We start from the raw sequence: 19,947 nt of genomic DNA on the forward strand, positions 1-19,947 counted from the left end.
GACTCTGGAACAACACAAAGTCAGTTGACACCTTAGCCCTACTAGATGGTGGCTCAGAGAGAACTGTCATTTTACTGGAGGTGGCCCACCAACTATGTCTATATGGATCACAAGAGAAGTTGGTCCTACAAACACAGCAGGACATCGTCCAGCTCATGGACTCAACTGTGACTTTCCAAATAGCAGCAGCCTTCGACACACCATATCTAAGGCTTTTACAGCAGACAAACCATATCTAGCTGAGCAGTCTTGTCCAGCTGCTGCTCTGAAGCATCGATATAGGCACCTGAGAGGACTCCGGCTCCAAACCTTTGAAAGGGCCAGTCCCGGGCTGCTGATAGGCTCAAACAACCCACTTAAATCACTCCTACTCACCAGAGTCCTGGCGCAGTGTGCACTGCACTGGCATAGGCTGTCCAGGGCCCTACCGACCACCTCCCTGACTCAAGCCCTGAGCGCCAGCCTCCTCCAAGATGCATCACTGCACTACCACCGGGTTCCTCCAAGATGCAACACTGCACTACCTCCGGGTTCCTCCAAGATGCAACACTGCACTACCACCGGGTTCCTCCAAGATGCAACACTGCACTACCTCCGGGTTCCTCCAAGATGCAACACTGCACTACCACCGGGTTCCTCCAAGATGCAACACTGCACTACCTCCGGGTTCCTCCAAGATGCAACACTGCACTACCTCCGGGTTCCTCCAAGATGCAACACTGCACTACCTCCGGGTTCCTCCAAGATGCAACACTGCACTACCACCGGGTTCCTCCAAGATGCAACACTGCACTACCACCGGGTTCCTCCAAGATGCAACACTGCACTACCACCGGGTTCCTCCAAGATGCAACACTGCACTACCTCCGGGTTCCTCCAAGATGCAACACTGCACTACCACCGGGTTCCTCCAAGATGCAACACTGCACTACCTCCGGGTTCCTCCAAGATGCAACACTGCACTACCTCCGGGTTCCTCCAAGATGCAACACTGCACTACCTCCGGGTTCCTCCAAGATGCAACACTGCACTACCACCGGGTTCCTCCAAGATGCAACACTGCACTACCTCCGGTTCCTTCAAGATGCAATACTGCACTACCCCTGGGTTCCTCCAAGATGCAACACTGCACTACCCCTGGGTTCCTCCAAGATGCACCACTGCACCTCCTCCAGGTTCCTCCATGTCTTGAGGACTCCAGTGCTGCAGTAGGTGGGCCCACTTTCTGCAACGTCATAGTAGTGGTACCAGAGCCCAGCTTCAAGACCAGCCAGCAGTGCCGTCATCGGGCACCTTCATCCTCTGTTCCTCCCCAGCTTCTGCCTAAGGCAGGCAGGAGACAGCGACGCCCATGCAGACAGTGTGGACTCCTCCCACTCAATCCCAGACTTCCTAACACTGTTACTGATGGGGCAGCCGTGTTTCGGAACAAGTCCTCCCCACACAGAGGAATTGTTTATCCCAGCCCTTACCTATACCTGACCAGCTCTTGCGTTGGTTGAGTTAACCATATACAGCCCCTCAGAATTTTGCAGCGATACAATATTCCCTGCCATACTGGTTTCTACTTTACTCACCTGTTTCTGGCAGACATATGTATATTCTCTAGTCAGAACCTGCCTGAACTTGTTCAGTGCAGCAGTGCATTTCCCCCTGGTGCCCACATTGCTTTTGTTGTTTCCTTATGATAACTTTGTACACGAGTGTTCATCTAATAGTAATAAGTACCTTATCATAACGCATATTTCCTTGTTGTATTTTGTGTTATGTTGTTTCTACTTTAGCAATACATTATGGTATTTTTGCTAGCTATTTGATTCCCACGTGGTGGCATCATGCCAAGCAACTGGTTTATAATACAGTATAGAGAAAGTGTAGGCCATGTTATTTATTATAAACCTGGTCATTCGAGTCCTGAATGCTGATGGCTAGACAGGAAAGTCATGGTATATCAGACAGTATACCACAGGTATGACACAAAATACATGTTTTACTGTTCTAATTACATTGGTAACCTGTTTATATAATAGTAATAAGTCACCTCTGAGGTTTGTGGTATATGGCCAATATACCATGGCTAAGGGCTGTATCTAGGCACTCCGCATTGCAATGTGCCCAAGAACAACCCTTAGCCTTGGTATATTGGCCATATACCACACCCCCTCAGGCCTTACTGCTTAATTATAACTGTGGACACCCAAGGTACCAATTTCATAGCCTTTAAATCAAATTACATTTTATTGGTCACATACACAATGTTAGCAGATGTTATTGCGAGTGTAGCGAAATGCTTGTGCTTCTAGTTACGACAGTGCAGTAATATCTAACAAGTAATTTAACTACCTAAATACACACAAATCTAAGTAAAGTGATGGAATAAGAATATATACATATAAATATATGGATGTGAGATGACCGAGCAGAATAGGCAAGATGCAATAGATGGTATAAAACTACAGTATAAACATATGGGATGAGTAATACAAGATATGTAAAGATTATTAAAGTGACATTATTAAAGTGACTAGTGATCTATTTATTAAAGTGTCCAATGAGTTCAAATCTGTATGTAGGCAGCAGCCTCTCTGTGTTAGTGACGGCTGTTTAAAAGTATGATAGCCTTGAGATAGAATCTATTTTTTTGTCTGTCAGTCCCAGCTTTGATACACCTGTACTGACCTCGCCTTCTGGATGGTATCGGGGTGAACAGACAGTGGTTCAGGTGGTTGTTGTCCTTGATGATCTTTTTGGCCTTCCTGTGCTTATGTACATTCCCCACCTAGTTCATTAGCTATAATCTATAAACTGGTTACGATGGAGAATTGCTAGCTTGTACTGCTAAAACTGCCTCTTCTGAAGTTGCCATGATGGCCCTTTGGCCAGTGTAGCCATCTGGCCTGTTCATTGTATAGCTCTGCCCTGCTACCTTGTGGAGCTTTCCAGTTACTGTTTCCTTATAAAGCATTAGTGCACTTATATCTGTCAGTAGCAATGTGATTTATTTACTGTTATAACAGTTTATGTTATTTCATTGTGATATTGTATTTAATTACTAATCACTCACACAGTTAGAACCCCAGGTGAAAATAATTGTCATTAAACATAACTGGAGTTGCTGACATCTAAACGAAGATTGAGGTCATCTTTTGTATAACTAGCAACATTTAGTGATGGTACTTTCATTTACAACGTCCAATATTCACTGCAACTGTTTCAAATAGAAACGACTTTCTTTCAAATAGAACTTCCACTATCCAATCATCAATGAGGTGGTTCACCCATGGCAACCCAGCCAGTGAAATAGTCTAAATATAGTCATTTGCAGTCAGGTCAGTACTAGAGTTGTAATGAAGTCTCCTTCCCCCAGCCCAAGCAAGGATTTGAATTGCTCATGCTGAAGTAGATAACCGCATGGCAGCTGCCAGCGTGATTTGTGCTGCTGTGTCTCTTTATAACCACTTACTCCTCATGCATAACACGGCCGTGGAAAGAAAACCGATTCGTATTAATTAGGGATTAAAAATTCCTGGAATTTTCAATAAATTCCCTGGTTTTCCCGAAATCCGGTTGGAGGATTCCCTGATGCCTCCAATCAGGATTTCTGGAAAACCAGGGAATTTATTTAAATTTCAAGGAATTTTGCAACTCTAGTATAAATGTTTATCTCGAAAGTTTGGGGCTATGATGATAGGGTGGCAGCAAGGAGGGAGCGTCAATTAATTAGCACAAGAATGGAGGTGACAGAAAAAGACTGACAGATTTTTAAAAAAAACACAGAAACAGCCTATTTCATGATTAATTTGAAGTGAGAAGCACATACAGATTCTCTAATGATTTTTAAAAAATGACTCAGTTTCTCTGTTACCGTCTTCAGCCAAACGGGAAGAAATTCTGGTGATACCGGTATTCAGCAACGGTCTATGTATTTTTGCAAACGTGTAGCGGCAACGACGATACATGGAAAGGTATCCATGATTATCTGCTCGAGCAGCATGTGGTATCTTTGATGTAAGGGAGGGAATTCATGAATGCTCTCATTGCTGGTATATTTATGTCTTTGATACAATGCTGCCCTCTACAGAAGAAGTAGCACCAAATACTACAGTTTCATTTCAGAGAAAACCAGATTCACATAGCATGTTCGAAACACAATACCTGTCGCAATAGTGACATATGAGGTTATTCGGATCACAATACCTAGGGTTATGTCATGGTGATCATGTTACTAATTCCGCATTCAAAATAACTAAGAACTCGGGAAAAATATGAGTTCAAATCATGATGTCCGTGATCTTCAGGTCGGAGCTCTAGAAAGAGGCAGGAGTTCCCGAGTTGGAATACCCGGAGCTCTAGAAATTGGCAGGAGTTCCCGAGTTGGAATACCCGGAGCTCTAGAAATTGGCAGGAGTTCCCGAGTTGGAATACCGATCAAATACATTTTTCCCAGTCGGAGCTAGTTTTTTCCCCGAGTTCCCAGTTGTTTTGAACGCGGCATAAACATACTAGTCATCCTACAAATATGTATACTCGCTATGTATGATTAATTAACTGTTCCATAACCTGTCTGAATTTAACATGTAAAGTAAGCGGACCAGATGTTGGATGCAAGTGCCGAGTAATCGCCATTAGCGAGGCTGTTGTTGACACGCCGATGGTGTCCAGGAGTGACAGCATCTGCGCACCCGAACTAGTGTCTAGGAAGACAGCTTGGCTTTAGCAGGGTCCAGGGTGTCCTCCATTCTGAATTGAGTCGGGCCAGATGAAGCAGTTAATTGAAGTTCAGTTGATGGTGAACTAAATAATATATACAAAATGTAAAATGCAAAAGCATGCCCAAAAACAAAAGTATTCAAACATAAGACAGCCCCCAGGCAGAGGCAACGAGTCCACCACTCACAGATAGGCAAGTAATCTATCACTCACACCTCTGCGCAAATCACTTACCAGAACCTGACCCAGTTGCGGCTGGACTCTAGGGATGGGATTTAGAATGTAGCCTTGGCACGAACTCCTGTCCTAACACCTCAAAAAGTAAAATAAATTATTTTCAATCGATTGCTAAAGAGTAAGAACCAAAGATACTTAAATTTAATTAAATTACGCTAATCAACACTACAAACGAGTAACATGGAATTCATTTATCAGTTCTTTATTGCGGAGAACATTTTCAAAATGCTTGCATACACCTGAATACGGAGTAAAATGTCACCTAACTGGATGTTGGACAGCAGTGCTGTGGAATTGAACATCCAGGTTAATATACCCTAAACATGCCGAAAAAGAAAAATCCAGACTGCTCTTGATGGCTATGCTATTTTGTCCAGATTGTCAGAGAAAGTGAATTGGCCTGTGGTAAAGTCGTTTTTCTGTTAAATCTTCTAGTGCAAAGCTGAGGGGGTAGGCCTATACTACAATTGAAGTGAAATCTTAGTAGCACTTCCCTTCCTCTTTTTAAGTGAGATCTACTCAAGGTTTTCTAAGGGTGTTTTCACACTTGGTCCTCCCGCTTCCAGGCAATTTTTGTGAACGCATGCAGTTTGCTTAATTTATGCTTTGTGAAAACTCCGAAAGGATCTCAGACCCCTCAAGAGCCCCTGAAGAGAATCAAACAGACCATGAAGAGCTGGTCAAAGTTCAGTTCGCTTGAATTCCACAGCCCAGTTCACTTTTTTAGGGCAAAGTGAACACAGCCTGCCCTGGAGCTGGTTAGTTCTAAAAAGGACTCATTGCCATTTAAACATGTACCTGGCTCAAAGATGAGCCACTTTCGTGGTACCTATTAACTCAAGAGTTGCCCAAAGATACCTTGCCAACTCCTCAAAACAATGTACGTAGGATAGGGCTCAGGTCAAGAGTCCCTGTAAGCTTTCCAAGATGCACAAACGCTTCCAAAAGTTAAACTTTAGGGAGGTCTCCATACTTCTCTGTAGCTCTAAGTGGGTGTAGCAAAGCATCAGGGTCCGTATTTATAAAGCATCTGAGTAGGATGAGTTTTGCCTTAGATAATGAATAAGATTATAGGCCAGGGAGGACCTGATCAATATCAGCACTGCTACTTTGTGAATACAGGCCCAGCTTAGTCTGCATTAATCATGACTGCATTACAAATCCATGTGTTTCCCATCAAATTAGGTAAAACTAGAAATATTACAAATGGTTAATGCATTTAAATATTTATATTATGCTGAACCAAAGGCAAAGTGAGAAGTTACTCTTCCATGTATGCTTCTTAATGAACTGGCATTTACAGACATCTGTTCCTTTACAGTGCTTTCATTACTGACAAATATGAAAATTACCAATTAAACAGTTCTCTCCCCCCTCCCATTATAACACAATCAAGCAGGTACTCACTTTGCTACCATTTTGTATAGTATTTAATGTGTATACAGTGATTTGCCTAAGTAGGCCTACATTGCTTTTCAAGAGAAATATCACTAAAGTATTTGCATAATATACCAATTTGAAAAACACAGATATTAACCTGGTAATTACTATAAGTGTTAATTAAATGCACTGTCAAAACTAAAGTGCTACCGACGTCTTGTGTTCCCACGCAAGAGCTGCCACCTTTCATGGAGCATGCCAAGAGGTGTGACACATCAGGCTGCTCAAAAAAAAAAAAAGCACATTACTTTTTTCAAGAAAAGAGTTGTCTAAAATGGCACCCTATTCCCTATGTAGTGCAGTACTTTTGACCAGAACCCTATGGGCCCTGGTAAAAAGTAGTTTACTATATAGGGAACAGGTGACTAAACCAAGAGCTGGTGGAGCGCTACTACAGCAAATAAAGTCCACGACAAACCCCACATTATCAGTATGTGCAGTATTCTGCACAGTGCACTTTGACACAACATCTGCTTCGCATTGAACATTTAATAAGATTAAAAAAAACTAAAAAAACATCCAAGTGGGAATGTGAATATGTTCTCTATGTTGAAGAAGTGACATTATGAGGAAACTGATTCAGGGTCAGTTTCACAGTCCAGAGTTTGATGCTCCTCCCTGGCTGGGGCCCTCCTGTTTGACCAGGCAGTCGGTGGTCACCCCCTGGGAGGACAGCTCGGACAGCACATTTTCCAGATAGTTGGGGTCCGGGTAGCCGTGGCCTGACACGTTGGACATCATCTCAGTCTTGTGGTGGATCTCATTCCACACCACCGTGTCGGGCTCGCCCGTGGTGCTAGACGTGCCCACTGTGAAGATGAGACGCCGCGTCCACGCTACCTTCAGCAGCTCAAGCACCTGATGTGAAATATAAATTAAATTAGAGATGACATGCTCCACACATTTATGTTTTGGATCTTCATGAAATCAAATCCATGGAAAGGTCCTTTGGGGAAAGGATATTTGGCATACCTTTGAAGTCTGTATGCAAAACAATTAAGAAATTGATTGAACTGGGACATTTTGGCATTTCCTTGGTCTTATTTAAGACACTACAATTACATAGATGCTACAAAACCAGTCTTGGTGTCATTTGAAACCTTAACATGTGCTCTGAAATATGAGTAGTGTTTAGATTAAGAATAGATCATTAAAAATAAATGTCAAAATTTGATTGTACATTTTTACAAATTTAATGAGAACTAAAAGATGAACAACTAGAAAATATTGTAATTTGACGATCTCCATAGATATCGAACAGCAAACTTTGCCAAGGTCGCACAACCATGTACATTTTACACATCCCAAGAATATGACTTGGTGAAATGGTGCTGCTAGCAATAGACAACAGAATACAGACAGAGGAATTTATACAAAGGGAGGATATATTATACCACTCAAATTGTCAACATATTACTAAGACATTCAGTTATAAAATAACTTTCCTTTAAGTTAATCTGTATTTTTTAAAATCTGTTACGGTAGAGGTATGTGCATTTGATTTCACATTGACAGTGAGAGATCAGATATGGAAATTGATTTACTTTGCAAATGTATTGGGATGAATTATCAATATACCCAGCATAACATTTACCTCACTGTACAGTAAATAAGCATTCAATAAATTAAGTCAACAAAGTAGCAGATTTGGTTGCAATGAGTAGCAAATCAAATTAATATGGTAATGAGGAATTGGCACACTACATCAAGGAAGACATGTCATTATTAAATCTCTCACTTAGCATTTTTACTGAAACTGCATAATCAGACTTCAGACTATTTTTTATCACATACAAGGATTGCGTAAGCAGAGCAGAGTCAGGGGCTATGTTCATTAGAGACCAAATGAAAGAAAGCGGCCTGAAACAGAGGAACTAGGTGGTCTTAAGAAACGCTTATTTTTGTATTTGATTCTGTTTGCGGAGAGTCTGAACGTTCTGCTATAGAGGCTTTGTTAGCTGCTTACCTTTCGGCCCTTGTCGTTGTCTGGGAGGAAGCAGAAGCGAGGGAAGCCTCTACAGGTGTATGGCTGCCCCGGGTTAGGGTGCTCTGGACCCTGGAGAGAGAAATAAGTCATTTATCCAGAGCGATTTACAGTCAATGTGCATGCAGTAGCCCCGGGGAGAAGAGAGAAACACGAGATTAGAACAATGACTGATGTTCTAGAGTTTTCCCTATTAACACCAACGTTTCCCTTTACCGTGGCAATTGTGATCGAATCAACGCAATAGCCACTTAAATGTAACATACCGAAACAAAAACTACACAAGAGATTATGTTGTAGGCAGAACGCATTGAGTAGGATTCTATTGCCCACAACTCAGCCCATAATCTACAACCAGTGCGGCATAACCAATAAGAGCTGCAGTGGGCCTATATACAGAAAGACCATTGTCATATATGGATCTGTGCCATTTACTTTGAACTGGACTGTTTATACAGCTGTGGTCGTGAGTATATGCGCTTGTTTTGAGATCAAAGCAAGAGCTGCATGTAGCCACGTATGCATATTTTGCTAGTTAGTTATTAGCCCAGTTATAGCTAAATTTGTAGTGAGCAATAGGGGAGTGATTGCTTCCAACAAGAGTACAAAGCATGTACATTTCTGGACATATTGGAAAAGGGAGTCCGGTAAAGAGCTTTTTTTGTCATTAAAGGGGTAGTGTATTATTTTGAGACCGGCTTGAATAAGCTAAGTAGCCAATAGGCACAGGGTAGCATCATTTGTGTCATTCGCTGTAATAAGTGGTATGGGAATAATAATGCTTGCGTGCTTCTACACCTGTATTGCTTGCTGTTTGGGGTTTTAGGCTGGGTTTCTGTACAGCACTTTGAGATATCAGCTGATGTACGAAGGGCTATATAAATACATTTGATTAATGCATTTTATTTTGTAAAGTGGTTTCTTGCATCAAACACCATAACATTTTCAGTCACCTTGTCTGAAAGACAAGTGGCTAAACAAGTTAAAGTCAATCCTTGCATATTTTTTTTCTAAAGTACTATGGAATATAGGACAACATTGAACACCATACATTGGCTGCTACTGTAGGCTCAAGGATAGAGCAGCTATTTTCATGTTATGGGATGCATTTCCTCCATTGTTTTTTTCTCCCTCCCCACCAGCAGACCTGAAATTCTCAGTGCTGAAAAAAAAAATAGAGGGAACATTGCTTACAGGAGCAATTAGAGTTAAGTGCCTTGCTCAAGGGCACAGCGACATTTTTCACCTAGTCTGCTGGGGTATTCCAACCAGCGGCCTTTCGGTTACTGAGGACAATACAGTGCCACTGACACGGCCTGCAACGAAAACATGCGGTCTCTCCTTCACTGCAGCCGAGGTGAGTAAGACATTTAAACGTGTTAACCCTCGCAAGGCTGCAGGCCCAGACGGCATCCCCAGCCGCACCCTCAGAGCATGCGCAGACCAGCTGGCCGGTGTGTTTACGGACATATTCAATCAATCCCTATACCAGTCTGCTGTTCCCACATGCTTCAAGAGGGCCACCATTGTTCCTGTTCCCAAGAAAGCTAAGGTAACTGAGCTAAACGACTACCGCCCCGTAGCACTCACTTCAGTCATCATGAAGTGCTTTGAGAGACTAGTGAAGGACCATATCACCTCCACCCTACCTGACACCCTAGACCCACTCCAATTTGCTTACCGCCGAAATAGGTCCACAGATGACGCAATCTCAACCACACTGCCCTAACCCATCTGGACAAGAGGAATACCTATGTGAGAATGCTGTTCATCGACTACAGCTCGGCATTCAACACCATAGTACCCTCCAAGCTCGTCATCAAGCTCGAGACCCTAGGTCTCGACCCCGCCCTGTGCAACTGGGTACTGGACTTCCTGACGGGCCGCCCCCAGGTGGTGAGGGTAGGCAACAACATCTCCCCGCTGATCCTCAACACGGGGGCCCCACAAGGGTGCGTTCTGAGCCCTCTCCTGTACTCCCTGTTCACCCACGACTGCGTGGCCCTGCACGCCTCCAACTCAATCATCAAGTTTGCGGACGACACAACAGTGGTAGGCTTGATTACCAACAACGACGAGACTGCCTACAGGGAGGTGGTGAGGGCCCTCGGAGTGTGGTGTCAGGAAAATAACCTCACACTCAACGTCAACAAAACTAAGGAGATGATTGTGGACTTCAGAGAAACAGCAGAGGGAACCTATCCATGGAACAGTAGTGGAGAGGGTAGCAAGTTTTAAGTTCCTCGGCATACACATCACAGACAAACTGAATTGGTCCACTCACACTGACAGCGTCATGAAGAAGGCGCAGCAGCGCCTCTTCAACCTCAGGAGGCTGAAGAAATTCGGCTTGTCACCAAAAGCACAAACTTCTACAGATGCACAATCGAGAGCATCCTGGCGGGCCGTATCACCGCCTGGTACGGCAACTGCTCCGCCCTCAACCGTAAGACTCTCCAGAGGGTAGTGAGGTCTGCACAACGCATCACCGGGGGCAAACTACCTGCCCTCCAGGACACCTACACCACCCGATGTTACAGGAAGGCCATAAAGACCATCAAGGCCATCAACCACCCGAGCCACTGCCTGTTCACCCTGCTATCATCCAGAAGGCGAGGTCAGTACAGGTGCATCAAAGCTGGGACCGAGAGACTGAAAAACAGCTTCTATCTCAAGGCCATCAGACTGTTAAACAGCCACCACTAACATTGAGTGGCTGCTGCCAACACACTGTCATTGACACTGACCCAACTCCAGCCACTTTAATAATGGGAATTGATGGGAAATGTAAATATATCACTAGCCACTTTAAACAATGCTACCTTATATAATGTTACTTAACCTACATTATTCATCTCATATGTATACGTATATACTGTACTCTATATCATCGACTGCATCCTTATGTTATACATGTATCACTAGCCACTTTAACTATGCCACTTTGTTTACTTTGTCTACATACTCATCTCATATGTATATACTGTACTCGATACCATCTACTGTATGCTGCCCTGTACCATCACTCATTCATATATCCTTATGTACATATTCTTTATCCCCTTACACTGTGTATAAGACAGTAGTTTTGGAATTGTTAGTTAGATTACTTGTTGGTTATCACTGCATTGTCGGAACTAGAAGCACAAGCATTGCGCTACATTCGCATTAACATCTGCTAACCATGTGTATGTGACAAATAAAATTTGATTTGATTTACTGGCCCAATGATCTTAACCAGTAGGCTTGGTGACGGGGAAGATTACATTTACATTTACATTTAAGTCATTTAGCAGACGCTCTTATCCAGAGCGACTTACAAATTGGTGCATTCACCTTATGACATCCAGTGGAACAACCACTTTACAATAGTGCATTTAAATATTTTAAGGGGGGGGGGGGGGGGTGAGAAGGATTACTTTATCCTATCCTAGGTATTCCTTAAAGAGGTGGGGTTTCAGGTGTCTCCGGAAGGTGGTGATTGACTCCGCTGTCCTGGCGTCATGAGGGAGTTTGTTCCACCATTGGGGAGCCAGAGCAGCGAACAGTTTTGACTGAGCTGAGCGGGAACTGTACTTCCTCAGTGGTAGGGAGGCGAGCAGGCCAGAGGTGGATGAACGAGGTGCCCTTATTTGGGTGTAGGGCCTGATCAGAGCCTGGAGGTACTGAGGTGCCGTTCCCCTCACAGCTCCGTAGGCAAGCACCATGGTCTTGTAGCGGATGCGAGCTTCAACTGGAAGCCAGTGGAGAGAGCGGAGGAGCGGGGTGACGTGAGAGAACTTGGGAAGGTTGAACACTAGACGGGCTGCGGCATTCTGGATGAGTTGTAGGGGTTTAATGGCACAGGCAGGGAGCCCAGCCAACAGCGAGTTGCAGTAATCCAGACGGGAGATGACAAGTGCCTGGATTAGGACCTGCGCCGCTTTCTGTGTGAGGCAGGGTCGTACTCTGCGGATGTTGTAGAGCATGAACCTACAGGAACGGGCCACCGCCTTGATGTTAGTTGAGAACGACAGTTTGTTGTCCAGGATCACGCCAAGGTTCTTAGCGCTCTGGGAGGAGGACACAATGGAGTTGTCAACCGTGATGGCGAGATCATGGAACGGGCAGTCCTTCCCGGGAGGAAGAGCAGCTCCGTCTTGCCGAAGTTCAGCTTGAGGTGGTGATCCGTCATCCACACTGATATGTCTGCCAGACATGCAGAGATGCGATTCGCCACCTGGTCATCAGAAGGGGGAAAGGAGAAGATTAATTGTGTGTCGTCTGCATAGCAATGATAGGAGAGACCATGTGAGGTTATGACAGAGCCAAGTGACTTGGTGTATAGCGAGAATAGGAGAGGGCCTAGAACAGAGCCCTGGGGGACACCAGTGGTGAGAGCGCGTGGTGAGGAGACAGATTCTCGCCACGCCACCTGGTAGGAGCGACCTGTCAGGTAGGACGCAATCCAAGCGTGGGCCGCGCCGGAGATGCCCAACTCGGAGAGGGTGGAGAGGAGGATCTGATGGTTCACAGTATCAAAGGCAGCCGATAGGTCTAGAAGGATGAGAGCAGAGGAGAGAGAGTTAGCTTTAGCAGTGCGGAGCGCCTCCGTGATACAGAGAAGAGCAGTCTCAGTTGAATGACTAGTCTTGAAACCTGACTGATTTGGATCAAGAAGGTCATTCTGAGAGAGATAGCGGGAGAGCTGACCAAGGACGGCACGTTCAAGAGTTTGAGAGAAAAGAAAGAAGGGATACTGGTCTGTAGTTGTTGACATCGGAGGGATCGAGTGTAGGTTTTTTCAGAAGGGGTGCAACTCTCGCTCTCTTGAAGACGGAAGGGACGTAGCCAGCGGTCAGGGATAAGTTGATGAGCGAGGTGAGGTAAGGGAGAAGGTCTCCGGAAATGGTCTGGAGAAGAGAGGAGGGGATAGGGTCGAGCGGGCAGGTTGTTGGGCGGCCGGCCGTCACAAGACGCGAGATTTCATCTGGAGAGAGAGGGAGAAAGAGGTCAGAGCACAGGGTAGGGCAGTGTGAGCAGAACCAGCGGTGTTGTTTGACTTAGCAAACGAGGATCGGATGTCGTCGATCTTCTTTTCAAAATGGTTGACGAAGTCATCTGCAGAGAGGGAGGAGGGGGGGGGGAGGAGGATTCAGGACGGAGGAGAATGTGGCAAAGAGCTTCCTAGGGTTAGAGGCAGATGCTTGGAATTTAGAGTGGTAGAAAGTGGCTTTAGCAGCAGAGACCGAGGAGGAAAATGTAGAGAGGAGGGAGTGAAAGGATGCCAGGTCCGCAGGGAGGCGAGTTTTCCTCCATTTCCGCTCGGCCTTCCGGAGCCCTGTTCTGTGAGCTCGCATTGAGTCGTCAAGCCACAGAGCGGGAGGGGAGGACCGAGCCGGCCTGGAAGATAGGGGACATAGAGAGTCAAAGGATGCAGAAAGGGAGGAGAGGAGGGTTGAGGAGGCAGAATCAGGAGATTCTGGAGAAGGTTTGAGCGGAGGGAAGAGATGATAGGCTGGAAGAGGAGAGAGTAGCGGGGGAGAGAGAGCGAAGGTTGGGACGGCGCGATACCATCCGAGTAGGGGCAGTGTGGGAAGTGTTGGATGAGAGCGAGAGGGAAAAGGATACAAGGTAGTGGTCGGAGACTTGGAGGGGAGTTGCAATGAGGTTAGTGGAAGAACAGCATCTAGTAAAGATGAGGTCGAGCGTATTGCCTGCCTTGTGAGTAGGGGGAAGGTGAGAGGGTGAGGTCAAAAGAGGAGAGGAGTGGAAAGAAGGAGGCAGAGAGGAATGAGTCAAAGGTAGACGTGGGGAGGTTAAAGTCGCCCAGAACTGTGAGAGGTGAGCCGTCCTCAGGAAAGGAGCTTATCAAGGCATCAAGCTCATTGATGAACTCTCCGAGGGGACCTGGAGGGCGATAAATGATAAGGATGTTAAGCTTGAAAGGGCTGGTAACTGTGACAGCATGAAATTCAAAGGAGGCGATAGACAGATGGGTAAGGGGAGAAAGAGAAAATGACCACATGGGAGAGATAAGGATCCCTATGCCACCACCCCGCTGACCAGAAGCTCTCGGGGTGTGCGAGAACACGTGGGCGGACGAAGAGAGAGCAGTAGGAGTAGCAGTGTTATCTGTGGTGATCCATGTTTCTGTCAGTGCCAAGAAGTCGAGGGACTGGAGGGAGGCATAGGCTGAGATGAACTCTGCCTTGTTGGCTGCAGATCGGCAGTTCCAGAGGCTACCGGAGACCTGGAACTCCACGTGGGTCGTGCGCGCTGGGACCACCAGATTAGGGTGGCAGCGGCCACGCGGTGTGGAGCGTTTGTATGGTCTGTGCAGAGAGGAGAGAACAGGGATAGACAGACACATAGTTGACAGGCTACAGAAGAGGCTACGCTAATGCAAGGAGATTGGGATGACAAGTGGACTACACGTCTCGAATGTTCAGAAAGTTAAGCTTACGTAGCAAGAATCTTATTGACTAAAATTATTAAAAATGATACAGTACTGCTGAAGTAGGCTAGCTGGCAGTGGCTGCGTTGTTGACTTTGTAGGCTAGCTGACAGTGGCTGCGTTGTTGACACTACACTAATCAAGTCGTTCCGTTGAGTGTAGTAGTTTCTACAGTGCTGCTATTCGGGGGCTAGCTGGCTAGCTAAATCAAATCAAATCAAATTTTTATTTGTCACATACACATGGTTAGCAGATGTTAATGCGAGTGTAGCGAAATGCTTGTGCTTCTAGTTCCGACAATGCAGTGATAACCAACAAGTAATCTAACTAACAATTCCAAAACTACTGTCTTATACACAGTGTAAGGGGATAAGGAACATGTACATAAGGATATATGAATGAGTGATGGTACAGAGCAGCATACAGTAGATGGTATCGAGTACAGTATATAAATATGAGATGAGTGTGTAGACAAAGTAAACAAAGTGGCATAGTTAAAGTGGCTAGTGATACATGTGTTACATAAGGATGCAGTCGATGTTGTAGAGTACAGTATATACATATGCATATGAGATGAATAATGTAGGGTAAGTAACATTATATAAGGTAGCATTGTTTAAAGTGGCTAGTGATATATTTACATCATTTCCATCAATTCCCATTATTAAAATGGCTGGAGTTGGGTCAGTGTCAATGACAGTGTGTTGGCAGCAGCCACTCAATGTTAGTGGTGGCTATTTAACAGTCTGATGGCCTTGAGATAGAAGCTGTTTTTCAGTCTCTCGGTCCCAGCTTTGATGCACCTGTACTGACCTCGCCTTCTGGATGATAGCGGGGTGAACAGGCAGTGGTTCGGGTGGTTGATGTCCTTGATGATCTTTATGGCCTTCCTGTAACAACGGGTGGTGTAGGTGTCCTGGAGGGCAGGTAGTTTGCCCCCGGTGATGCGTTGTGCAGTCCTCACTACCCTCTGGAGAGCCTTACGGTTGAGGGCGGAGCAGTTGCCGTACCAGGCGGTGATACAGCCCGCCAGGATGCTCTCGATTGTGCATCTGTAGAAGTTTGTGAGTGCTTTTGGTGACAAGCCAAATTTTTTCAGCCTCCTGAGGTTGAATAGGCGCTGCTGCGCCTTCTTCACGACGCTGTCAGTGTGAGTGGACCAATTCAGTTTGTCTGTGATGTGTATGCCGAGGAACTTAAAACTAGCTACCCTCTCCACTACTGTTCCATCGATGTGGATAGGGGGGTGTTCCCTCTGCTGTTTCCTGAAGTCCACAATCATCTCCTTAGTTTTGTTGACGTTGAGTGTGAGGTTATTTTCCTGACACCACACTCAGAGGGCCCTCACCTCCTCCCTGTAGGCCGTCTCGTCGTTGTTGGTAATCAAGCCTACCACTGTTGTGTCGTCCGCAAACTTGATGATTGAGTTGGAGGCGTGCGTGGCCACGCAGTCGTGGGTGAACAGGGAGTACAGGAGAGGGCTCAGAACGCACCCTTGTGGGGCCCCCGTGTTGAGGATCAGCGGGGAGGAGATGTTGTTGCCTACCCTCACCACCTGGGGCGGCCCGTCAGGAAGTCCAGTACCCAGTTGCACAGGGCGGGGTCGAGACCCAGGGTCTCGAGCTTGATGACGAGCTTGGAGGGTACTATGGTGTTGAATGCCGAGCTGTAGTCGATGAACAGCATTCTCACATAGGTATTCCTCTTGTCCAGGTGGGTTAGGGCAGTGTGCAGTGTGGTTGAGATTGCATCGTCTGTGGACCTATTTGGGCGGTAAGCAAATTGGAGTGGGTCTAGGGTGTCAGGTAGGGTGGAGGTGATATGGTCCTTGACTAGTCTCTCAAAGCACTTCATGATGACGGAAGTGAGTGCTACGGGGCGGTAGTCGTTTAGCTCAGTTACCTTAGCTTTCTTGGGAACAGGAACAATGGTGGCCCTCTTGAAGCATGTGGGAACAGCAGACTGGTATAGGGATTGATTGAATATGTCCGTAAACACACCGGCCAGCTGGTCTGCGCATGCTCGGAGGGCGCGGCTGGGGATGCCGTCTGGGCCTGCAGCCTTGCGAGGGTTAACACGTTTAAATGTCTTACCTCGGCTGCAGTGAAGGAGAGACTGCATGTTTCCGTTGCAGTGTTGATTACGTTACGTTGCGTTAAAAGAACGACAATAGCTGGCTAGCTAACCTAGAAAATCGCTCTAGACTACACAATTATCTTTGATACACAGACGGCTATGTAGCTAGCTATGTAGCTAGCTACGATCAAACAAATCAAACCGTTGTGCTGTAATGAAATGAAATGAAAAATGTGATACTACCTGTGGAGCGAAGCGGAATGCGACCGGGTTGTTGAGTGCGGAAGTTCTATTCAGTAGACGTTGGCTAGCTGTTGGCTAGCTAGCAGTGTCTCCTACGTTAAGGACGACAAATAGCTGGCTAGCTAACCTCGGTAAATTAAGATAATCACTCTAAGACTACACGCTCTAAACTACACAATTATTTTGGATACGAAGACAGCAAAGACAACTATGTAGCTAGCTAACACTACACTAATCAAGTCGTTCAGTTGAGTGGAATAGTTTCTACTGTGCTGCTATTCGGTAGACGGTGGACGTTTGCTAGCTGGCTAGCTGCTGGGCAGATAGCAGTGTAGACTACGTTAGGACGACGAAAAACGAAGTTGCAATAGAAGTGCTGACTGTTTCACTTTGTTGTCCTCTTTCTTTTCCTTTTTCTTCTGTCCTTCTTTTGTCCTTATTTTGTCTTCCTTTCTTCTGTTAACTAGATATTTTTTGTTGTTATTCTTTGTAAGCTAGCTAGCTTCTTCCAGGAGAGTCCCTAGCAACTGCTTAGCAACAAGTAAACAATTCTGCTAGCAATTCACCTAGCTAAGATAACTGAACAATTTTATGAAAAAAATAGTTAATTTTTCAAAAGCCTGTCTTGTTTAGTTTGTTCCTTGTTTTGTCTTCTATTGAGTCTTGCAGTTCTCTTGATTTTTTCGATGTACTTCACTCTAAAAAAACATTTAAATCTCAATAAATACAGGAGCTCATTTTTCAGCAGCTGCTCAATTTAGAACTCCGGAATTAAAAAGATAGTTGAGAATACTGACATGTGGGATTGGACCTGCGTCTTCCCCTCATTTGTATCTCTTGGCCCATCTGAATGGTATGGTCTCAGTCAGAAAGAACCTTAGGATAGTGGCAAGCCTCGTTTTTGTTACTGCTTCGGTGGAGCAAAAGCCTGCATACACACTTGCCCGGACTAAGATATGCCCACCCCAGACTCGGTGTGTTAATGAGTGAGTAGTGTGTGTGTGTGTGTGTGTGTGTGTGTGTCTCTCTACCTGTATCCCAGGGGGAATGCTGTAAATTATCTGGATAGTTCCACAGTCTGGGTGGCCGGGGAGGGAATGTGCGATACTATAGATCTCCATCTTGCCCTTGGGCTGGGTCCCAGTCTTCTCCCCGTAGATTGTCTTGCATGACGGGCACTGGAGGCTGCCATCCTGGGAGGGGACAGTCAGAATCGCAGATAAAAAAATGTAAAAAAATGGTTACACTCAACTGATAAGGTACACCAATCTAGTACCATGTCTGAACAACCATTTCCTCCAGAACAGCTTGAATTCATCGGGGCATGGACTACTAGATATGGCATTCAAATGTTTCACAATTTGTATCAAGGGCCCTAACATGTGCCAGGAAAACATTACTCATTGCATCACACCACCAGCCTATACCGTTGACACTAGGCAGGATGGGGCCCATGAACCCTTGACGGAACAGGAACTGGGATTCATAGACGGAACTGGGATTCATCGGTACAGGCAATGTTTTTTCCACTGCTCAGTAGTCCAGTGTTGGTGATCACATGTCCACTGGAGCCGCTTCTTGTTATTAGCTGGTAGGAGTGCAAACCGTTGTGGTCATCTATTGCAATAGCCCATCCGTGACAAGGACCAACGAGTTGTGCATTCCGAGATGCCGTTCTGCACACCACTTAGTTGCCTGTTTGTGGACTGCCTGTTAGTTGGCACGATTCTTGCAATTCTCCTTCAACCCCTCTCCTCAACAAGCTGTTTTCACCCACAGGACTGCCGTTGATGGAATGTTTGTCACCATTCTTGGTAAAAACCCTAGACACTGTCGTGCGTGAAAAGCCCAGGAGGCTGGTCGTTTAAGATACTGGAACCAGCACGCCTGACACCAACGATCACACCATGATCAAAGTCGCTTAGGTCACTTGTTTTATCCATTCTAAAGTTCAACCGAACAGTAACTGAATGCCTCGATGCCCGTCTGCTTTATATAGCAAGCCACAGCCATGTGACTCACTGTTTGTTGGAGTTCACAATTTTCTTGAACGTGGTGTACCTATTCAACTGGCCACCGAGTGTATAAGAATATCACCATAAACTAAAATGTTAGCCTGATTTCACCATATGGGATAGTGTTTATAATATGTTGTGGGTAACACTTAACTTTTAGCCTGCAGTTATAATGCTTCATTACTGTAACTATTCAGTCTTTTCTTAATTAAAAAAAATAAATAGTTGTCGCTATAAATAAGAACGTGTTCAGGCAACTTACCTGGTAAAATAAATAAAATTGCAAGTACATGCCTTTATAGTTCCTTAAGTCTTATTTTACATTGTCTTTTTAGGACAATATGTGGGCTGAAGACATCAAGCCATTGAATTAGATTTGAAAGTCATTATTAGGATCTGTGGTGCCCACCTTGGTTCCATTGTTGTACATGGCAAGCATGCAGAGCATGTGCAAGGTGTGTCCACACTTGGTGAACTTTCCCACAGCGCCGGGTGGGATGGATTGTGCTCCTTCGGACGCCACGGTGTAATCCGACGGACACGACAGCCGGTCCATACAGATGATGCAGTCCTAAAACCACAGGGACAATATATTAAGGTGTGAAAAAGGATTTAATTTCTTCCTGTTACACAGAGGTCTGTACACACATTTGCACACATCTCATTGCGAGCTCACAGAACAGGGCTCCGGGCAGCCGAGCGGAAATGGAGGAAAACTCGCCTCCCTGCGGACCTGGCATCCTTTCACTCCCTCCTCTCTACATTTTCCTCCTCTGTCTCTGCTGCTAAAGCCACTTTCTACCACG

General features: G+C 45.5%; 1 protein-coding gene across 2 annotated transcripts in view; it reads right to left on the minus strand.

Moving 5' to 3' along the window:
* Positions 1-5,133: 5,133 nt before the first annotated feature.
* The window catches only part of dtx2 (deltex 2, E3 ubiquitin ligase), a 30,652-nt gene continuing 15,838 nt past the window's right edge, over positions 5,134-19,947 (minus strand). For both annotated transcript variants that reach the window (XM_046327295.1, XM_046327304.1), the window contains 4 exons: positions 19,551-19,712; positions 18,158-18,319; positions 8,354-8,443; positions 5,134-7,245 (listed from right to left, as the gene is read on the minus strand). In XM_046327295.1, coding sequence (XP_046183251.1) covers positions 6,979-7,245; positions 8,354-8,443; positions 18,158-18,319; positions 19,551-19,712 — 681 coding nt within the window. In that variant the 3' untranslated portion in view covers positions 5,134-6,978. The remainder of the gene's footprint in view (positions 7,246-8,353; positions 8,444-18,157; positions 18,320-19,550; positions 19,713-19,947) is intronic.

Source organism: Oncorhynchus gorbuscha, linkage group LG02 (assembly GCF_021184085.1).
Source record: "Oncorhynchus gorbuscha isolate QuinsamMale2020 ecotype Even-year linkage group LG02, OgorEven_v1.0, whole genome shotgun sequence".
NCBI classification, from domain to species: domain Eukaryota; kingdom Metazoa; phylum Chordata; class Actinopteri; order Salmoniformes; family Salmonidae; genus Oncorhynchus; species Oncorhynchus gorbuscha.